This window comes from Takifugu flavidus, chromosome 21 (assembly GCF_003711565.1).
Source record: "Takifugu flavidus isolate HTHZ2018 chromosome 21, ASM371156v2, whole genome shotgun sequence".
In the NCBI taxonomy this organism is placed as follows: Eukaryota; Metazoa; Chordata; class Actinopteri; order Tetraodontiformes; family Tetraodontidae; genus Takifugu; species Takifugu flavidus.
The window spans coordinates 10,533,629-10,555,048 of record NC_079540.1 but is presented as its reverse complement, the minus strand read 5'-3'; the positions used below and the strand labels follow the sequence as shown (position 1 = coordinate 10,555,048).

General features: G+C 45.1%; 2 protein-coding genes across 2 annotated transcripts in view; both read left to right on the top strand.

The window, feature by feature from the left end:
- The window catches only part of atat1 (alpha tubulin acetyltransferase 1), a 38,582-nt gene extending 34,012 nt beyond the window's left edge, over window positions 1-4,570 (top strand). Inside the window, exon 6 of the transcript XR_008947831.1 lies at window positions 4,555-4,570. The gene's annotated coding sequence lies outside the window, so the exon portion shown is untranslated. The remainder of the gene's footprint in view (window positions 1-4,554) is intronic.
- Window positions 158-19,791, top strand: LOC130517828 (rho guanine nucleotide exchange factor 2-like). Its single transcript, XM_057019976.1, has 22 exons — window positions 158-372; window positions 1,922-2,084; window positions 2,205-2,272; window positions 7,551-7,614; window positions 9,832-9,955; window positions 10,086-10,195; window positions 10,302-10,445; window positions 10,874-11,124; window positions 11,738-11,863; window positions 13,245-13,362; window positions 13,998-14,074; window positions 14,175-14,346; window positions 14,715-14,791; window positions 14,994-15,166; window positions 16,395-16,462; window positions 16,848-17,036; window positions 17,287-17,361; window positions 17,596-17,645; window positions 18,267-18,317; window positions 18,489-18,776; window positions 19,033-19,146; window positions 19,323-19,791. Exons 1-21 carry the CDS (start codon window positions 301-303, stop codon window positions 19,126-19,128), a joined length of 2,556 nt encoding a protein of 851 aa, XP_056875956.1. The 5' UTR covers window positions 158-300; the 3' UTR covers window positions 19,129-19,146; window positions 19,323-19,791.
- The last annotated feature ends 1,629 nt before the right edge of the window (window positions 19,792-21,420 follow it).

Genomic DNA, 21,420 nt, shown 5'->3' with positions numbered 1-21,420 from the left:
CTTGAATCCAATGTGTTTGTGGCAAATAAATACAACATTTAGCATCAGAAAAAGCCCTGTTAAAGGCCCATGTCTTTATTACACACCAATGTGTGTGTGCGTGTTAGTGTGTGTGTGTGTGCGTGTGTGTAAGAGAGAGAGCGGGGGATGATTCAGAAGTCAGAACAGCCACTCTAGCAGCCTCCTGCTGGTGCCCAGTCAGGAAGCAACATTTACTTTCTTTCATTTTCAGCAGAGACCTGAAGGATCCACCAACATCAACTTGATTTTTTTTCCTGGAAGCTTTTGATTTTGCTAGAAATGTCCACCATAACCAGAGTTACGAACCTGTCAAAGCTGCGGCAAGAGAGGATGAGGGAGATCAACCTGCGGGTGAGTTAGCGCGTCCACGGCTTCCCATTCCTCCCAGTTTAAACTGATTGTGTTTGTATGTCGTGACTGAACCCATCAGAGGAAGGATTCAAAGTGACTTTACATTCTAGAAACATGGAGCCACCATTGCTGGAGGAACTCGTGTTTCTGTCGTGGTCACGCGTCGCAGTTACAACAGTTCCTCTTTCAGACACGGAAATAAGCTCTGATAGAACATCGACGCTGGCTTCACTTCGCACCTCATGTAGATCTACCGAGTGTCTGTAACTGACCCTCTGTGTGTGTAGGTGTGTGTTTGTGTGTGTGTGCGTGTGTGTGTGCACGCAGGCGTGTGGGAGTGTATCTTGAGTGGATATTTGACTAGCAACTGTTGCCATAGTAATGGAAGTGTAGGTGTTTGTGTGATATTTCTGCTTTCACAGGATGTTCTCAAGCCCAAAGAAGTTCAAATGACTAAAGTGAACTCAGCATGGAGCTTCAGCTCTGGATGTGTCCTATAGGTGGGATGTATGGAGCAAGTAGGTCCATCTGTGAGCCCCTCCATCCATCACTCGGGTTAAAAACAGGTTTTAAGTGGGGCATCACATTGAATAAGACACAGGTCATGTTCAGGTTTAGGAGGTTGGTGACTATCGTGAACATTTCAATAGTTTGGCCCCGTTCTCAGAGCCCAGGTACGGGCCCTCGTGGGGCCCCGGAGGCACAACCTGCCTGACACCTTCGCTCACATTTCTGTGACCCAACACTGACCTGGACTTTTGAAGAATCCTCTGAAAACCTCGACAGTTTGATTGTGAAAGCAGCTGACCTGTACGGTTGTCATGGAAACATGAGTGCGCCTCAGCAGCTTTAGGCCCGACACAGAGTGGATCACCGGCACAGTACTGCAGATTACTGATGATCATCGTACATCTGTACAACTTTCAACTCTAAATGTGTGACCCTAACGACACATATTGATGCCTTTTAAATTGGTGACATTGAAACATGACAGTGACCTTTAACCATGTCAGAGTGACCTTTAACCACAAGAGTGACCTCTATACACGGCAGATTGACCTCTATACATGAGAGTGACCTCTATACACGGCAGATTGACCTCTATACGTGAGAGTGACCTCTATACATGAGAGTGACCTCTATACACAACAGAGTGACCTCTATACATGAGAGTGACCTCTATACATGACAGATTGACCTTTAACCAAGAGAGTGACCTCTATACATGGCAAAGTGACCCCCAGCCATGACAGATTGACCTCTAAGCATGAAAGTGACCTTCATCCATGACAGGGTGACCTCCAACCCTGACAGACCTCTAAACATTACAAAATGCTCCTCATCAACAATCTGTGAGAAGCCAAAGTCAGGTGAGTGAGGTGAGTGTGTGGGAGACCAATGCTGATACAGGAGATGGTACTGGACCTCAGACAGGAGGACAGAGACGTAGTCTTCTGAGAAGACATGTCTGTGCATTACATTCAAGATGCTTTTAACAATAAGGCACAATCTTCTCTAAACACTCGTCTTACGCCTTCATGTCTTACAGAATAAAGAAAGAGAACGCCAGAGAGAGCAGGAGAACGCTCTACGGGAGCGGGAGGCCCGCTACAGCAACGGACACCTCTTCACCTCGTTGACGGTGTCAGGAACCACACTCTGCTCAGCCTGCAACAAAAGCATCACAGCTAAGGAGGCGCTCAGCTGCTCCAGTAAGGACACGAACCAGATGCTCTCATGTGAAGAGATAGCAGCGTTCTTCTCAACAGTGTCTGAAAAGGATACTGTGTCCAAACATTCTTAGTGTTGAGGGTGTCTGCGTTGTTTTCCAGCATGTAACGTCACCATCCACAACCGGTGCCGAGACACTCTGCCCAACTGTGCCAAAATGAAACAACGGGTAAGATGCAATCAGACACATTTATGTGAAGCTGCAGATTTGTCTGAGACCGAAGAGGCTCGAGCTTTGTTTTGGATAAAGGGTGCTGAAACAAGGTAGCACTCATCTGTTTGGTAGTCCTGGTCCTCTAACACAATGTATCTATGTGAAGGTCAGTACAGGACTATGGTGTCCTGCCATATCTGGATCAAATGTTGGTTGATGACATTGGAAATGAGAAGAATGAGCTTTCATGTTTGTTATAGTTGGTTGAATGATACTTTTAGCATCTGCCTGTTGTGGATATTTTCCTATGGTTGCATCCTGTCTTCCTTGTGCCCCTCTTTCTCCTCTGGTCTCCTCTTCCTGTACTCTCTGTCTCTGTCCTCTCCCTTTCTCCCCCTGGTTCTTTCCTATAGACTCTATCCCTAATTATTCCCAGCCTCCCCCTTGTGTGTGTTAACCTGCTCCTCCTTCCATCCTGTCCCAGACCGTAGTGAGTGTCCAGTGTTACCACTCATGTACTTGCTGTTCTGCCTATTCTCTCTTCTGCCTGTCCTTCCCCCCACTTCTCCGGGCCACCAGCAGGAGGGTCCCCCCATATGAGCCTGGTCCTGATCAAGGTTTCTTCCTGTTAAAGGGGAATTTTTCCTGCCACCGTTGCTTGTTGGGGGTCAGACCCTGGGACTCTGTAGAGCACCTGGAGACAATTTTGATTGTAACAGACGCTATAGAAATATGGAGGGGTGGATGGATGGATGATGGAGGGGTGGAAGATGGATGGATGATGGAGGGGTGGAAGATGGATGGATGATGAAGGGATGGAGGGGTGGATGGATGATGGATGGATGGATGATGGAGGATGGATGGAGGATGATGGATGGATGATGGATGGATGGATGGATGGATGGATGGATGGATGGATGGTGATGATGGATGGATGGATGGATGGATGATGGATGGATGATGGATGGATGGATGGATGGGGGGTGGATGGAGGGATGATGGGTGGATGGATGGATGGATGGATGGAGGATGGATGGATGGATGGAGGATGATGGATGGATGACGGAGGTGGAGGATGGATGATGATGGATGGATGATGGATGGATGGATGGATGGATGATGGATGGATGATGGATGATGGATGATGGATGATGATGGATGATGGATGATGGATGGATGGATGGGTGGGTGGATGGATGGATGGATGATGGATGGATGGATGGATGATGGATGGATGACGGTGGATGATGGATGGATGGATGGATGATGGATGGATGGATGGATGGATGGGTGGGTGGGTGGATGGATGGATGATGGATGAGAGATGGATGGATGGATGGATGGAATGGATGGATGGATGATGATGGATGATGGATGGATGGATGATGGATGATGGATGAGGATGGATGGATGATGAGGGATGGATGATGATGATGATGGATGGATGGATGGATGGATGTGGATGGATGGAGGGATGATGGATGGATGGATGGATGGATGGATGATGGATGGATGGAGGGATGATGGATGGATGGTGGATGGTGGATGGATGGATGAGGATGGATGATGGATGGATGGATGGATGGATGATGATGGATGATGGATGATGATGATGGATGATGGATGGATGATGGATGATGGATGGATGGATGGGTGGGTGGATGGATGGATGGATGATGGATGGATGGATGGATGATGGATGGATGACGGATGGATGATGGATGGATGGATGGATGGATGGATGGATGACGGATGGGTGGATGGATGAGGATGGATGATGATGGATGGATGGATGGATGGATGATGGATGGATGATGGATGATGGATGATGGATGATGGATGGATGATGGATGATGGATGGATGGATGGGTGGGGGATGGATGGATGGATGATGGATGGATGGATGGATGATGGATGGATGACGGATGGATGATGGATGGATGGATGGATGAGGGGAGGATGGATGGATGGGTGGGGGGGGAGGGATGGATGATGGATGATGGATGGAGGATGGATGGATGATGGATGGATGGATATGGATGATGGATGGAGGATGGATGGATGATGGAGGATGGATGATGGATGGATGGAGGATGATGGATGAGATGGATGGATGGATGATGGAGGATGGATGGATGGTGGATGGATGGAGGGATGATGGATGGATGGATGGATGGATGGATGATGGAGGATGGATGGATGATGGATGGATGGATGGAGGGGTGGATGGATGGATGGATGGATGGATGATGGATGGATGGATGATGGATGGATGGATGGATGGAGGGATGGAGGAGATGGATGGATGGATGATGGATGAGTGAGGATGGATGGATGGATGGATGGATGGATGGATGGATGGATGGATGGATGGATGGAGGATGATGGATGGATGATGGATGGATGGATGGATGGGTGGTGGATGGAGGGATGATGGGTGGATGGATGGATGGATGGATGGATGGAGGATGGATGGATGGATGGATGATGGATGGATGAGGATGGGTGGATGGATGGATGATGGATGATGGATGGAGGATGGATGATGGAGGATGATGGATGATGGATGGATGATGGATGATGGATGGATGGATGGGGGTGGATGGATGGATGGATGATGGATGGATGGATGGATGATGGATGGATGACGGATGATGATGGATGGATGGATGGATGATGGATGGATGGATGGATGGATGGGTGGGGGTGGGTGGGTGGATGGATGCGGATGATGGATGGATGGATGGATGGATGAATGGATGGATGAGGATGATGGATGGATGATGGATGGATGATGGATGAGGATGATGATGGATGGATGGATGATGGATGGATGATGGATGGATGGATGGATGGAGATGGATGGAGTGGATGGAGGAGGATGAATGGATGGAGGATGGATGGATGGAATGGATGGAGAGGATGATGGATGGATGATGGAGGTGGTGGATGGATGGATGGATGGATGATGATGGATGGATGGAGGGATGGATGATGGATGGATGGATGGATGGATGGAGGGATGATGGAGGTGGATGGATGGATGATGGATGATGGATGGATGGATGGATGGATGGATGGATGGATGGATGGATGGATGGATGGATGATGGATGGATGATGGATGGATGGATGGATGGGTGGGTGGATGGAGGGATGATGGGTGGATGGATGGAGGAGGGATGGATGGAGGATGGATGGATGGATGGATGGATGATGGATGGATGACGGATGGGTGGATGGATGGATGAGGATGGATGATGGATGGAGGATGGATGGATGATGGATGGATGATGGATGATGGATGGATGATGGATGCTACAGCAACGGACACCTCTTCACCTCGTTGACGGTGTCAGGAACCACACTCTGCTCAGCCTGCAACAAAAGCATCACAGCTAAGGAGGCGCTCAGCTGCTCCAGTAAGGACACGAACCAGATGCTCTCATGTGAAGAGATAGCAGCGTTCTTCTCAACAGTGTCTGAAAAGGATACTGTGTCCAAACATTCTTAGTGTTGAGGGTGTCTGCGTTGTTTTCCAGCATGTAACGTCACCATCCACAACCGGTGCCGAGACACTCTGCCCAACTGTGCCAAAATGAAACAACGGGTAAGATGCAATCAGACACATTTATGTGAAGCTGCAGATTTGTCTGAGACCGAAGAGGCTCGAGCTTTGTTTTGGATAAAGGGTGCTGAAACAAGGTAGCACTCATCTGTTTGGTAGTCCTGGTCCTCTAACACAACGTATCTATGTGAAGGTCAGTACAGGACTATGGTGTCCTGCCATATCTGGATCAAATGTTGGTTGATGACATTGGAAATGAGAAGAATGAGCTTTCATGTTTGTTATAGTTGGTTGAATGATACTTTTAGCATCTTCCTGTTGTGGATATTTTCCTATGGTTGCATCCTGTCTTCCTTGTGCCCCTCTTTCTCCTCTGGTCTCCTCTTGTCCTGTACTCTCTGTCTCTGTCCTCTCCCTTTCTCCCCCTGGTTCTTTCCTATAGACTCTATCCCTAAGTATTCCCAGCCCCCCCCTTGTGTGTGTTAACCTGCTCCTCCTTCCATCCTGTCCCAGACTGTAGTGAGTGTCCAGTGTTACCACTCATGTACTTGCTGTTCTGCCTATTCTCTCTTCTAACTGTCCTTCCCCCCACTTCTCCGGGCCACCAGCAGGAGGGTCCCCCCATATGAGCCTGGTCCTGATCAAGGTTTCTTCCTGTTAAAGGGGAATTTTTCCTGCCACCGTTGCTTGTTGGGGGTCAGACCCTGGGACTCTGTAGAGCGCCTGGAGACAATTTTGATTGTAACAGACGCTATAGAAATAAAGATGGATGGATGGAGGGGGTGGTGGATGGATGGAGGATTGATGGGGGGGAGGATGGATGGGGGTGGATGGAGGGTGGGGATGGATGGATGGATGATGGAGGGGTGGATGGAGGGGGGATGGATGATTGATGGATGGAGGGATGGATGGATGGATGGAGGATGGATGGATGGATGGATGGATGGATGGAGGATGAATGGAGGGGTGGATGGATGGATTGATGGATGGATGGATGGATGGATGGATGGGGGATGGATGCCATGGATGGATGGATGAATGATGGATGGATGGATGGATGGATGGATGGATGTGGATGGATGGATGGAGGGATGGATGGATGGATGGGTGGATGATGGAGGGATGGAGGGAGGATGGATGATGGATGGATGGAGGGGGGATGATGGAGGGATGGATGGATGGATGATGGAGGGATGGATGGATGGATGGATGGATGGATGGATGGATGGATGGATGGATGATGGATGGATGGATGATGGAGGGATGGATGGATGGATGGATGGATGGATGGAGGGATGATGGATGGATGGGTGGATGGATGGATGGATGGATGGATGGATGGATGGATGGATGGATCTTAACTTAGATTTTAACTGAGCTGATCTGCTGATGTGGACCAGTTAGACTCAGTCATTGGCTGTGTCCGAACCACCCCCTATACCCTACATAGTGCACTCAATTGTGTGGACGCCATTTTGAAATAGTGTCCGAATTCTTAGTGAGCATCGCGAGTGCACTCAATGTATCCCACAATGCACTGCAAAAAGTAGTGTACAACCGATGCACCCGAACTCGGTAATATATCCCATCAGCCTTTACGGTATCACGTGGTAATCTGTCAATGGCGGGTAAACGAGCAGTAATCCTGGGAGCGTGATTGACTGGGATGATTACATGTTGCCTGTGTAGCTTGTTCTTGACCTCCGTGTGTCCTCTGTCCCCGCAGCAGCAGAAGACAGCTCTGATGCGGAATAGATCTGCCCTCCAGAACACCATGCTGCACACCAAACGTGAGGACCTTTGGTTCCTGAACATCCTGTCTGTCCTATTGTCTACTATTGTCTGTTCTTTCTGCTTACTTTATTTTTCCCATTTTTTTCCCAATTACTTACTCTTTACCTCTATTATCTGTCAGAATCGATGGTTCTTCGCTATATGGGCAAAAGTATTGAGGGGCTGAACGATCCCACCAACAGGGACTTTTGTGACCTACCCTTTCTGGAGGTGGTTTCCTTTTGCAGCTCTAACAGCTTTCGCTCTTCCTGGGATGAGATTTTGGTTTGTGGTTGTGGGAATTTGTGTAGTACTGGTGTTAGAGCAAAAATGCTCGACGAGCTCGAGGTCAGCGTTCTATGCAGGCCAGCGAAGTTCTTCCCAACTCATCGTGTCTTCGTGGGCTTTTCTTTGTTCACTGGTCCACATGTTTCCCAAACTGAAGCGTTATCATAGCCCTGAAAAACAACCCCATACCACTTTTTGGCATATTCCCTGCAGCTAATTAATACCACATGTCTGAGCAGATGTTGATCCCCTCTGTGATTTAATGTGGAATAATCCAGAATGATTTCACTTTCTAATAAATCTCTTATATTTGACTGTGAAGCATCTAACCGGGAAGACATTGTAAAGCCACCATACTGCACAGGTATGTCCTATCACGGGACCACGCGAAGGTAGGCGGAGCTTTCCACCACTTCTGAAGCCTTTCATTGGTGGCTGGGTGTGGTAAAGAAAGGCAAAGCAGTCAGCAAAGTCGAGGGAATCCACCTGTGTCCAAAGTGTTCTGCTATAGATGTTCTCATGACCCAATTTATGGCTAACAGCATCAGGAAGGCCAAGCTCCTCCCTACCTGGATGAGATAATAGCACTTTATAATCCCAATAAACCTCTCTGCTGTGGGGGAACGGCATTTAGCTATGAGCCCCCCTGCTGTGGAACCCCCTCATTGTCCAGGTACGGGAGGCTGATTTCCTCCATACGATAAGATGCAGATGAAATTGTGCCTCTTTGAGAAGGTTCCGAGGTATTAATCCTGTGGTTGCCTTCGTTTTTCTGCTCAAACTATTTATCATATTTAGAACAGGGTCGTCTGTGTTTTTTTCTGCCATCTTAGCTACGCACCCACATCGTCAAACCATGTGACCAAATGTTTGTAGTGGATGTGGCGCATCGTTTGGGTGGAAAACTGAGTCAAGGTAACCATAACGACAGCGCTTCTCTCTCTCGTAAAGTCATCTCAGTGGAGAAGCATCACTGCATCCCAAAGGTGGTGGAAACAGGCTGTAGGAGCTGCTAGTGCTTCACTCAGGGACGGTGATCTGTCAAATTCATTAAAATGATACCTGGTGGCGGTTCCATCGTCCATATCTTCGACAAGACAGCAAGAGTATGCGTGTATCTTCTCCTAGACGCTTTGGTGTAGAGACACCAAACTTTCCCAGAACCTGGTTAAATTATGAGAATCGGTGGCTATGACTTTTCTTGTAATTAGTCCTGGGTGGGGCGAATATATACTTGCGTTCAAGGCCTTAAATCCCATTGTAACTAATAGGTGAGGTCTGGAAAGGTCATGGAATTTAACCCCCAGTTTGAGGGCCCGTGGCTCCGGCATACATTCACCTAGAAGGACCGTTCCAACTTTAAAACGTAGCCACAAAGGTACTGAGTCATCGTGTAAAATATGAAATCCATGTGTCAAGAAGTGCACCTAGAAATGTCCTTTCGATCGTTGTTAGAGCGGGAGACCAGGTGACCGAGAGCGGAGCAGCAGATCGGCCTCTCAGGCTGGCTGAAGTTTCCAGAAAGGTTTTCCCCGATGAGACGATGAGCTGCTTCTTCTGCCTCTGCTGCCAGTGTCCCTAGTTCCTTTTGTCAGCCCCAATATTTTTCTTTGACCATGTAGGGTTTGTTTACTGGCTCTGGGCTGGTTTTGCTGTATTTTCTCGTCTGTCCTGTCTGTTTTTGGCCTTTCTGCGTCCCCTGTGCTCTCACGTTGCTGTGTGCCGTCTCATCATGTTGCCTGAATATTTCCTCAGGTGCAGATGTCTCTCCCCTCTCTTCCTGGTAGTGTTTCCTGGTACCACAGTGAAAGTCTTCCGTTCTGTCCACATTCTTGACTTTTTACTGTTTTGCTCACATTTCAAAGACCATGACATTTCCCTTGTTGACGCCCTTGTTGTTGTATTCCCTTTTCCATCTGCATCATCTTTTTTTTCGCTAGCTACAGGAATAAATAAGCGCCCAAGTTCGGCCATCTATCCCTCTGACAGCTTCCGACAACCCCTTCTGGGATCTCGCCTTGGACGGTCCAGCCTACTACTGTCCAAAAGTGTGTCCACTAACAACATTGGGTAAATGCACTTATCACTTATAGATCACAGACAATATTGGTTTTTATATGTTTATGCTTGAATGGTTATGAGGTTATTTCCAGTCTGGCTAATCTGTGTTATTCAGAAAAGTACTTGTGTGCTTTTATAGGACCCTGAACGATGATTCTCCTCTGGGTCTGCGCAGGATTCTGTCCCAGTCCACAGACTCCCTCAGCTTCAGGGCCAGAGCGATGTCTATAGAGTCTCTGGCTGATGAAGGTATCACAAAGTGTTGTGGGGCAATGTTAAACAGCTGGGAGATGGCTAATCTCTAGCTAGCTAATATTAGTTTGTCATTCACTGCTAATGGACTGTTGTTGTGCAGGAGACCAGTACTACAGCTCAGTTCTGGAAGAGATCGAATTTGAGGGCAAGGACTTCAAAGCCGACTCGTGGAGCATGGCTGTGGACAGCAGTTACCTCCAAACGCACCGTAAAGATGTCATCAAGAGGCAGGATGTCATCTATGGTGACAATATTATTGTCCTCATGTTACCAGATATGAGCAAGAATTGTTTATCTGAAATAACCTAAAGGTTTACAATTAAGTGGGTTAATGTGGTTGGTTTCTCTACCTAAAATAGTGTATATATGTACCTGTACCGAGGGGGAGAGGTTGGGACCCAGTCTGGCTGGACATAAATGTAACAAAAGTGTAACCATTCAAACTGCCGTTGGCTGGTTGGAGACAGGAATTATGGATCTAGTGTCAAATTAGGCTATTGTTTGTGTGTAGGCAGAGCTGCTATTTAACATGTTAAACACGTAAAAGAGAGGGACTCCTTTTGGTTTTCTCTGCACAACAGAATATTGGGCTAACAGCTAAAGGTCATCCAGTAATTTGAGCAGTACACAAGCTAAATGTGATATATGCTTTTTCTGGCGTGTCATTTACAGAGCTGATTCAGACAGAGGTGCGTCACGTGCAAACACTGCACATAATGGAGAGGGTCCTACGTCAGGGCATGCTGGATGAGCTTCAGCTGAATCCCAGTATTGTCCATGGACTGTTCCCATGCCTTAATCAGCTGATCAGGATTCACTCCCACTTTCTGGATCAACTCTTCCTTCGTCGCGACAGCAGTCTGCAGCCTGGATCTGGGCATAATTTCACCATTCACCAGCTGGGAGACGTACTATTGGAACAGGTAGCACACATCTGAGTAACATCCTGAGTGACAATCACACCATCTCATCCCAAAATCTGGCTGCACTGATGAGATCATGTGAGATAGAAATAAGAGATGATCTCTTTTTAAAATGTATACCCTCCATATAAAGTCTTTAAAATGCATTCAGACACAATGAGGCAGAAAGAAACATAACAAAACTCTATGAATGGTTCAAGACTGTTGCTCCTGAGGGAGGGGAAGACTAGAAAGTCTACTAGCTGAACCCATATGTGAGCCAGAATCAGCCTGTAGACTGATGACAGGTGGCCACATAAAGACATGTCTTTCACATGTATCAGGATAAATCAGGAATACACAGAGTAAGGAGCAGCCATGTCTTTGATGCACAGTCTTATGTAATGACTGTAAATATACTGGAGATATTACATAATGCTCTCCCTCCCACTCCAGCTGCCCCCAACTGAAGCTGAAATGGATCAATTTCTTGACAAATAGTTTCCATGTTTATTTTATAGTTGCACACCTCTGTTATATATTTGATAACTAGATAAAATATTACATTTACATGGCTGTAACAAAGATCATGAAGAGATAAACAGTAATGCCGATGTATGTGCTGGTTGGCCAGTTTTCGGGCCAGAATGCAGATGACATGAAGAAGACGTATGCCGAGTTCTGCAGCCGCCACTTGAAAGTCGTCAAATTGTACAAGGAGCTGCTGACACGAGACAAGAAGTTTCAGTCCTTCATACGGGTAAGAGATCCAAACAATCCTGTCTGTTCTTCATTCATGTGTGGATTATTGGTTCTATAGAATAGAACAACTCCTGATGAAAGTCATTATCTTGGCACGAGGAACATTATCTATGAATCCACCCTGCTAATGAAGAGCTAGCAAGGTGGCTACAAACCTGAACGGGTGGATAAAGGGGGTATGAAGGGGGGAAACCTTGGGAGTTTGAACAATCCACCTCTAAAGCCGGGTGGGTCGCAGGGTTTTGAGAAAAGGAACCCTCATCCTCAGACATCCCCATCGTTGAATCGCCCCCTTCAGAAAGTTGGGTGAAGAAGGATTGTCCAGTTCTGATCTGGATGATGTCATCTGAATTCAGCTATTGGCAGAGAACTGAAGCTGTGATCCACAACACTGCGTATATTTAATCATATATTTACTTTATAATAATCCTTTGTTCACAGATAGAAAAAACCTATCGTACACAGTCACATGTTATATTTATACACTTAATGCATAACCGTGGAGAGGATAGTTCACTTGCTCTGTATTGGTCATTTTGGTTCTGAACAGACTCACACCGTCCTGTCGCACTGACCCCAATAATGACAACATGTTTTGATTAGATATTCAAACCACACATCAAAGGTCAATCCCTTCGAGAGCTGGTGCAGACACAACACCCTGGTGCTTAATGTTGATAAGACCATAGATAAGGTTCCAAAGATCACAACCGAACCACACAGCGCTCTGCGTCAGCCATCATGGAGTGAAAAGGGTTGAGAAAATCCTTTCCTGGGCAAAGAACAAAAACATCCTTCCTGGGAAGATTTAGACAAGCCTTCCTACCAGGATCCTCGGCTTGTTCTACGGGGGGACAGCGAAGAGCCTGCTGACTTCTGGCATTTCTACCTGGTTCTCCAGCTGCAGTGTTACAGATATAAGGTGCTGCTGCAGGAACAGGGTCCAGACAGTTGTCAAAGGCTTCTTCCACCCTCCTAACAACAACTTCTTTAGCTCCTACCCTCTCAGAAGCTCATAAGATGCTCCACCACCAGACTCCAGGGTCTTAAATCTCACCATTTCCATTTTTTATTTTCTACACTTTTCTAATCTACTTATTTATTTTACAGTTGTTTTTTTAATATCTATGTATTCATTGCATACTAGTTTCTATGATGTCATTGTCTTTTATAGTTATCCAGCCATATTTATTTATCAGGCTCACTCAGTGCATCACTGTAATTATATCATCACACAGCTCCATAGCAAAACAATGTACTGCACTATGGTTTACTCTTGTACTGTCACTTTATTAATATCTATTTATATTACATGCATTATTGACTTACTTATTTGCTTTTATATTGAATAAATTTAAATGTATTCTCTGTCGAACTAGAGGGTCAGTCGTGGACCGCTGTTACGCTGCCATGGTTTCCAGGAGTGCATCTTGTTGGTGACTCAAAGGATCTCGAAGTATCCTGTCCTCATCCAGAGCATCCTAGACAACACCACTGGTAAGCCTCTCATTTCCTATCACTTTCCATATTGTATGATGGATGATCTATAACAATAAAGCATGTGTGATAATAAGCCACACGGACAAAGACGGCTAATTAGTCGATAGTGATTTATGAAGAGCGCATGAGCGAAGAATCTTAAAAACTATTCTAGATTTAATGGGCAGCTAAGGAAGAGAAGCCAGTAACGGAGTCACGTGATCTCTTTTGTCGGCATCACAATTTGGCTCCGAATCGCAACAACTGTTGAGACCAGACAGGTGTAAATCCAAAATCTGGTTCATTGCTAACAAAAACATTCATGGTGTGAGTTAAAGGATGGATCTTGGCCAAAGACTCCTCTAAAATTCCTCACAGAGAGATTAAAATTAAAAGAAAGGTGATCTAAGCTCCTATTCCAACTAAAGGGGATTGCAATAGTGTCTACCTCTTTAAAGAAGAGTCCTCTTTAACAGAATAAAACATGTTCTTGACCCACACCTCCAACACCAACACGCTGGCTTCCTTATAGTACACACATGTATAAAAAGATTGGACAGAAGTATTTATTTACAAGTACCGGATATTGCGCATGAATAATACTCAATGATGTACCATTTTTACAATTCCTGTAACGCTACCTTCCTCTTCAGGTGATGATGAAGAAGTTTCTTGTCTGGTCAAGGCTTTTTCCATGGTCAAAGAGCTTCTTAGTTCAGTTGACCAACAGGTACACGTAGGATTTATCTACAATAAGGGGTGGAATATGGCAGATTTTGAAATAAGAAAGCACCAAGTCATATCATAATGACCTTGGTCCTGTTTGACAGATGGAAGATCTGGAGAAAACCCAGCGGCTGAAAGAGATCCTGTCCAAGCTGGACCCCCGGGCTGAAACACGAGTGAGGGAGGGTGGACTTTTCAAGTCTGCAGAGTTGCTCCGTCGGAAACTTCTCCATGATGGGAATCTTTTATGGAAAACACCCGGATCACGTCACAAAGGTACACGACACTGGAAGGTTCCAATGATACAGTAATGTGATGACTGTGATGTGTGACTCTGATGCTGACAGGACGCCGTGCTCTCCTTTGTTTGAGCATCAGGTTCGCACTTTTGTCCTGCTGTCTGTCATTGTCCTTTATTTCTCCATGCTTGGATTCCGCATAGTTACGCGAGGAATTTTTAATATCAATTGCGTTTGAGTGCTGTGTTTAGTTTGATACGTTTGGTCACCAGACAACTTTGTCTCCAGTGAGGATGGTCACATCCAAACATTAATAAATGGAGTCAGACACTAAATGCAACAGTAAATATAGTCTCATATGTACTGATATTTCATCCAGATGTGTGTTTGCCTGTTTGTGTCTAGATGTACAGGTCTTGTTGATGACAGACGTCCTGGTGTTTCTGCAGGAGAAAGACCAGAGGTACATCTTTTCATGCCTGGTAAGCAAAGCACATATAACTGGATTTATAACTGCTGAAGGTTTGAAGTTATGGTCAGTTTTGAATTTGTCAATCCAGTGAGAAAGACAAATGTCCCCCTAACCCTAGCATAACCCTAGCATAACCCTAGCATAACCCTAGCATAACCCTAGCATGCTTTCTGCAGCATCTCTCTCTATAGTTTCTCTCCTGTGTGATCCAGGACAAACCTGCAGTGCTGTCCCTTCAAAACCTAATTGTGCGGGATATAGCCAATCAGGAGCGAGGAATGTTCCTCATTATTGACTCCTCCCCTCCTGTGATGTATGAATTCCATGCCACAACTAAGGAGAAAAAGAATGTCTGGATGCGACATATTCAGCATGCTGTCAGCAGGTACGTGAGGATTTTGCCATATTTTGTTTTCTTATCTTACCTTCTGCTATCAGAACCCTCCCAGGCCTTCAGAACCAGCACCAGGACATGATGCTGATGATGAAGACTCTCACATTAGCTTCTGCTGGATGATCATTCTTTCTCAGTCATGCTTCTATAAACTTTGAACTGGGGAAAACGTGGATAGCAGCTGTTCTGACCTGCTAAAGATTTAAAGGTCGTAAAATTTGTTGATATCTTGTTAGCCTTCCTCAACAGGTTCCCTAAATTGAATCCCTAAAAGGAAGTTTGCAGCCAGTCTTTGGACACTGATATAGATGAGGCTGTCAGGCATCATGTGGGGGTCTCAGAGCCATAAAACAAGATCCTTGTTTGATCCCAGACTGCTGCTCCTACCAGCAAGATGCCCCAAACCCCAGATAAATGTTGAAGCTATATTTTGGGATAGACAACTGTGCACCAGTATTCAAACCCCAAATGCAAATCATGTGGAGAATTCAAGCATTACAGATGTAACTACAGTTCTATGAATTCCGATGACCACCAGAGGCGGAACTTTAAGCTCTGGATATTCCAACTCCTGTTCAGAAATTATACCAACAAAGTAACCTGGGTGACCTGGAAGCATGGATATATTCCAAAGTCACCAGAGGCTCTGGTCCAGCTGGATCTTCTTGAGTGCCAAGGACCAAGGACGACAATGTGCATTTGGTCTGAACACTTCATCTGGGGGAACAATGAGAGGCAATGGCAGGTGCCACAGGGCAGAGACGCTCCAAGCCACACTTACTTGGATTGTGCATAGCTGCAAAAGCCCAATTATCATTTGTATGGTGGAAAAAAGCCCTTGGACCTTCCCAACCCCTGTGCAGTTCTGTGATGTAAGGCAGAGAGACAGACCAAGCAAAGGCAGAGGGCTGACCCTCAGGTGGGCGGGAAAACTTCCACAGCACCGACAGAGTGATGCCAAGTGATGAGGCTTTATAATCAAACTGCTAGTGTTTAGCTGCATTTGTGAGAAGCTAGAAGGAACAGAGCCTCTGGTGACACCAGATATATATATATGTATATATGATCCACCCAGGGGTCACCCAGGTGCCTTTGTTGTATAATTACTCTACCCGCACATGCGTGAGAAGGAATATCCAGTGCTCAAAGCACCACCTCTGGCCATTCACCAATATAAATAATCTTAATCTTAATCTTAATATCTCCTGTGTATGTTCAGATGTCCATCCAGAGAAGAATTTCCACTGATAGAAACAGAACACAAGGCCTTTCTGAGAAGACTCAGGGGTGAGTCACAGCTGTCTCCGTGTGTCTGAACAAGTGTACACTGTAGCCATCCCATATTCTCTAGAACATTGATCCAGAACTGTTGTGAAGAGCAACAATGTAGAAATGAACAGAGATCATTAAAAAGTCTAGCGACTTCTACAGAGAGAGAGGAGAAAAAGATGAGAGGAAACTTCTGATTGCTTCTGATTTCACTTGTGACCTAAAAGAGTTTCATCTCATGTCACGTGACTGCTGACAGGAAGTATAATTAAACATAAGCATATTCTTCAATCTATATCCATCCATCATATTATTGGTGCATAATGTAAAGCTGATGTTGAAGGACTACAAACATACGATGAGCCGTGACTCTATTCAGCTCAATGTGCGCCTCCACCTACAGCTGACCTCCACCAGAAGAACCAGGAGGTGCTGGAGCTGCTGCAGGAGAGGGTGACCTTGTTCTGTGAGCTAGCAGAGGTGACCAGTGGTCAGGAGGGTCTTCAGCCCCCCATCACTCGCTCTCTCTTCAGGGCAGATGTGCCCCACGCACCCCGAGCTGGAAAACTCCTTCTGGATGCAACAGCTGAAGGTAACGTACTGTGTGTGTGTGTGTGTGTGTGTGTGTGTGTGTAGCAATAACAATAATTTAATTATTGCCCAACAAATAAAGGTTATTATTCATGTTATTATTAATAATATTGATAATAACCAAATTAAATCATTTTAAGAATGTTGACTTTATTTTTCTGTATCAATCCAACATTTTCGTTTTTCACATGTTCTTGTGTGTGTGTGTGTGTGTGTGTGTGTGTGGTGTGTGTGTGTGTGTGTTGGAACAGTGGACAGACTGAGTGAGCTCCTTCTTGGCTCCGCCCCTTTTCAGACCAATTACAACCACATGGATGCAGAAAGTCGTGAGTGAATCCAGATTATACAGTCTATTAGATTATTAATGTATGTTTTTACATGTTTTTTGTTTTTACATGATTTTTATTTCGAATTAATTAAAAAAGAAAATTTAAAAAAAGAAAAAATGGTTTTGATTGTGGTTTCCACTTGAGATTAGTCAAAGTCAAAGGTGGCGCTAAACTGTTCGCTTTACTGACATGAAATGAAACCATGATTAACTACTGTTTCCCTCTGTTCAGGTTATGAGCATCTGTATATGAATGGAAGCCAGGACTTCATTGGAGCAAAGGCAAGTAGCATAATGATTCCAGCTGTAGAATTACAGAGGAAGGTTTTCATCTTCATCTTACAGCATCGAGTGAGTCTTTGTCCTGTACCTGGTCAGGACCTGGTTCAACAGCAGAGGGCTCGATAGCTAAAGGCTAGCAACGCTTCTTTAGCTGGTTCAGAATTTACAGTTTATTTTTGCATTCTAAAGTTAGAAAATCTTTTCTGTCCATCTGTCGATCTATCCATCCATCCGTCTTCCATCCGCTTATCTGGGTCTTCAATATGTCCATATTCTGCCCTGAAGCACCTCCACAGGGAGGCGGACTGGAGGCTTTGGGGTTTGCGTGATAAGGCTATTAAATGTTGAATATGGTGATCATAAATCATCCAAAATTAAAAGATACAATTAAAAACATACAATATATCGGCAGTGTATTTCTATATAGGTGTGTGTCTGTATGAGTATGCATTTGTGTGTGTGTGTGTGTGTGTGTGTGTGTGTGTTGGACTTTACGCGTAAATACAGTAAATACAACATACAGGACCCATTTCACAGCCACCTAAAAGTCCTTCCACGTCCTTCTTATACTAGTGAGATAATAGTTTGATGTGTGTGTGTGTGTGTGTGTCTGTTTGACAGGAAATCTCTCAGAGTCTGATGAATCTCAGTGTTTACCTCCATGCACTCCAGGTGAGTAGATGTCCCGTGAAAACACACCTACTGTTAAGAGTTTAATCCTGAGTTGTGCATTTAGAGTATCTTTAGAATTAGGTCTGCCAGCCAGGAAGTAATATACCATTGTTTCATTTTAGTTCAGCCTGTGTAAAGCTTTGAGTTGTGATTTATTTCGGTTTTATTCAGGCTGCAGTCATCAAACAGGACTCCATTTTAGAGCTGCTGCAGCAGGAGCAGGAGCCTGCGGCAGGACTGTGTCACAGTCTGGGGCAGGTCGGTGCAAACAGGGAGACTAGAGCAGGTTCGTCCACTGGGGAGTTGGTTCTTCTGCAGAGACAACACAGCCTGCTGCAGGAGGAGCTGCTGAGGCTCCGAGACGCTGAGAACCGCTTTAAAGACAGTGAGAAAGCCCGAGCCAAGCTGGAGCGAGAGGTCCGACACATGAGGACTTGCTGCAGGGAAAAGACTGTTCAAGTGAGCACATTTATTTGCATTTTCTTCAGATTAACCCTGGTCCCCATAGCAATGAGCACCGAACCCAATTGGGCAGATGGAGCCCGTCTAAAGGAGAGAAAAAGCTTTTGTAAAATCAGCAATAATTCAGTGTTCAGTTCAGTTCTTAAATGACATCTTAAAACAACATCAGAAGCTTTAAGGTCATTATTCAGTTTATTGAAACGACATGGATAACAGCACTGGGGAATCTCATCTACCTGACCCTGCCTCTTAGGAACCTACCCACCAACCAGATGCCCCCCAGGAGAATAGTGATCTGGAGGTAGACATGACATCAGAGGATGAAGATGGAACAGCATCCGAGAGCTAAACATCCTCTCACAGAAAGGTAATAAACAACATTTCTAGGAGGGGATCCACCATTAGAACATTAGAAAAACATGAATAATAGGTTTAAAGGTTATTTTTTAGGACCCATACTCCGCAGTTAGAGTACTGGGACTACTGTAAATGAATGGTTAGATGAATGAAGGACTAATTTTAGGCGATTGATGTGTTTTTCAGATCTTCATGAGCTTTCAGAAGTGCTTTGATCCTCCACGTGTGTCTTCAGGCCATTAACACGATAATTCTGAGGAAACTACGTTGGTTGTGCTTCTTCTATATTCCTCAATGCATGACAATCATTTCTACGTGTGCTCTGCGGCTCTCTTAGCTTCTCAGTTGATAATAAGAGGATTTTCATGTCTACTTGAATGATTGGTTGGCTGTCTTAGGTTGTTAAACTACAGCACTTAACCAAAGGCTTAAATTACTGATGGTTGAATATTATGAAGTTTTATTCCAACCTCAGTTATTCGTACAGATATTTACAGTGTCAATAAGAGAATGTAGGCAGAGCAGATGGTTAAATACAGATGTTTTGTGTGGACTTCTACTCAGATTGTAACTGCTGTCTCACCTAAAGCTTTGTCTGTGAAAGCCAAACTGTTGTTACATGATACAGTATATATGATTAAACTGTTGAACCGGGCCATCTTTTTTTTATGATAAGGAAACATACTGCTGCCAGACCAGTAAAAAATAAAAACAAATCCTGTCAAGGTGTGAAGTCGAGGCTTTAGAATGAGATTAGCCTAACTTGCACCCTTTCAAAGGATGAATACGTCTCCAGTGACTCTAAGAAGAGAAGACCACGGTGTTACTTTACTCTGGGTGCTCTGTGGTTGCCTCCTGCTGCTTCTCATCTGTAGTAAGTAGCTAACTGTCCTGTAATCTTCTTCGCTGGCATCAGCAAAATAATGCAGTTGATTAAACACTGCTTCACCAAGACTTTCAGGCGGTAACACCGAGGGAAGTTCACCAACTGCTGTAATGAAGCCCTCCAGGGAGACCAGTCATGACCCAGGTTCTTCGTCATTGGACCTTCCGCAATAATGGATATGATATGACATCATTAATTATAATTCATTCAAGCATGTGACATCATGGGTGATGTCTGTGATGTCTGTCTGTTGGGAACTGGGCTGAGAAGCGGCGTTTTCTTGGTTCGAGCTGGTGCAGACAGAACATGGAAGGTGTTCTGGAAGTAGGAGAAGGTGCCAGAACACATTCATTTTTGGCTTCAGTGTCTTGCTCAAGAGTACCTCGGCAGTGCACCTACCATACCTTATTATATTATTTCTAATATTCAATAGCCAACACCAAAAGTATTCAGAACACCTGCTGCCTCCTTTTGTGGAAATTTGTAACTCACCAAAACACAATCATCAAGAGATTCTCTCTCTGCTTTCAGTCCTTTACAAAAAGACCTGGTCAGAGATCTCTCTTTAACAAGGGTGGAAAAGAATGAACATCACTCTGTCATGTTTAAAAGTCACTCTGTCATGTTTAGAGGTCATTTTGCCATAGTTGAAGGTCACTCTGTCATGCTTAAAGGTCACTTTGTCATGGTTGAAGGTCACTTTGCCATGGTTGAAGGTCACTCTGTCATGCTTAAAGGTCACCTTGTCATGCTTAAAGGTCACCCTGTCATGCTTAAAGGTCACTTTGTCATGGTTGAAGGTCACTCTGTCATGCTTAAAGGTCACTTTGCCATGGTTGAAGGTCACTCTGTCATGCTTAAAGGTCACTTTGTCATGCTTAAAGGTCACTTTGCCATGGTTGAAGGTCACTTTGCCATGGTTGAAGGTCACTCTGTCATGCTTAAAGGTCACCCTGTCATGCTTAAAGGTCACTTTGCCATGGTTGAAGGTCACTTTGCCATGGTTGAAGGTCACTTTGTCATGGTTGAAGGTCACTCTGTCATGCTTAAAGGTCACTTTGCCATGGTTAAAGGTCACCCTGTCATGCTTAAAGGTCAATTTGTCATGGTTGAAGGTCACTTTGTCATGGTTGAAGGTCACTCTGTCATGTTTTGAGGTCACTCTGTCATGCTTAAAGGTCACTTTGTCATGGTTGAAGGTCACTCTGTCATGCTTAAAGGTCACTTTGCCATGGTTGAACGTCACTCTGTCATGCTTAAAGGTCACCCTGTCATGCTTAAAGGTCACTTTGTCATGGTTGAAGGTCACTCTGTCATGCTTAAAGGTCACTTTGTCATGCTTAAAGGTCACCCTGTCATGCTTAAAGGTCACTTTGTCATGGTTGAAGGTCACTCTGT

Bases quoted from the DNA above. Each gene is read 5' to 3' on its own strand.
- LOC130517828 (XM_057019976.1), top strand. From the start codon at position 301: ATGTCCACCATAACCAGAGTTACGAACCTGTCAAAGCTGCGGCAAGAG. The intron at 7,615-9,831 runs GTGAGGACCTTT...CGCTAGCTACAG, and splicing joins CACCATGCTGCACACCAAAC to GAATAAATAAGCGCCCAAGT. The intron at 13,363-13,997 runs GTAAGCCTCTCA...CTTCCTCTTCAG, and splicing joins CATCCTAGACAACACCACTG to GTGATGATGAAGAAGTTTCT.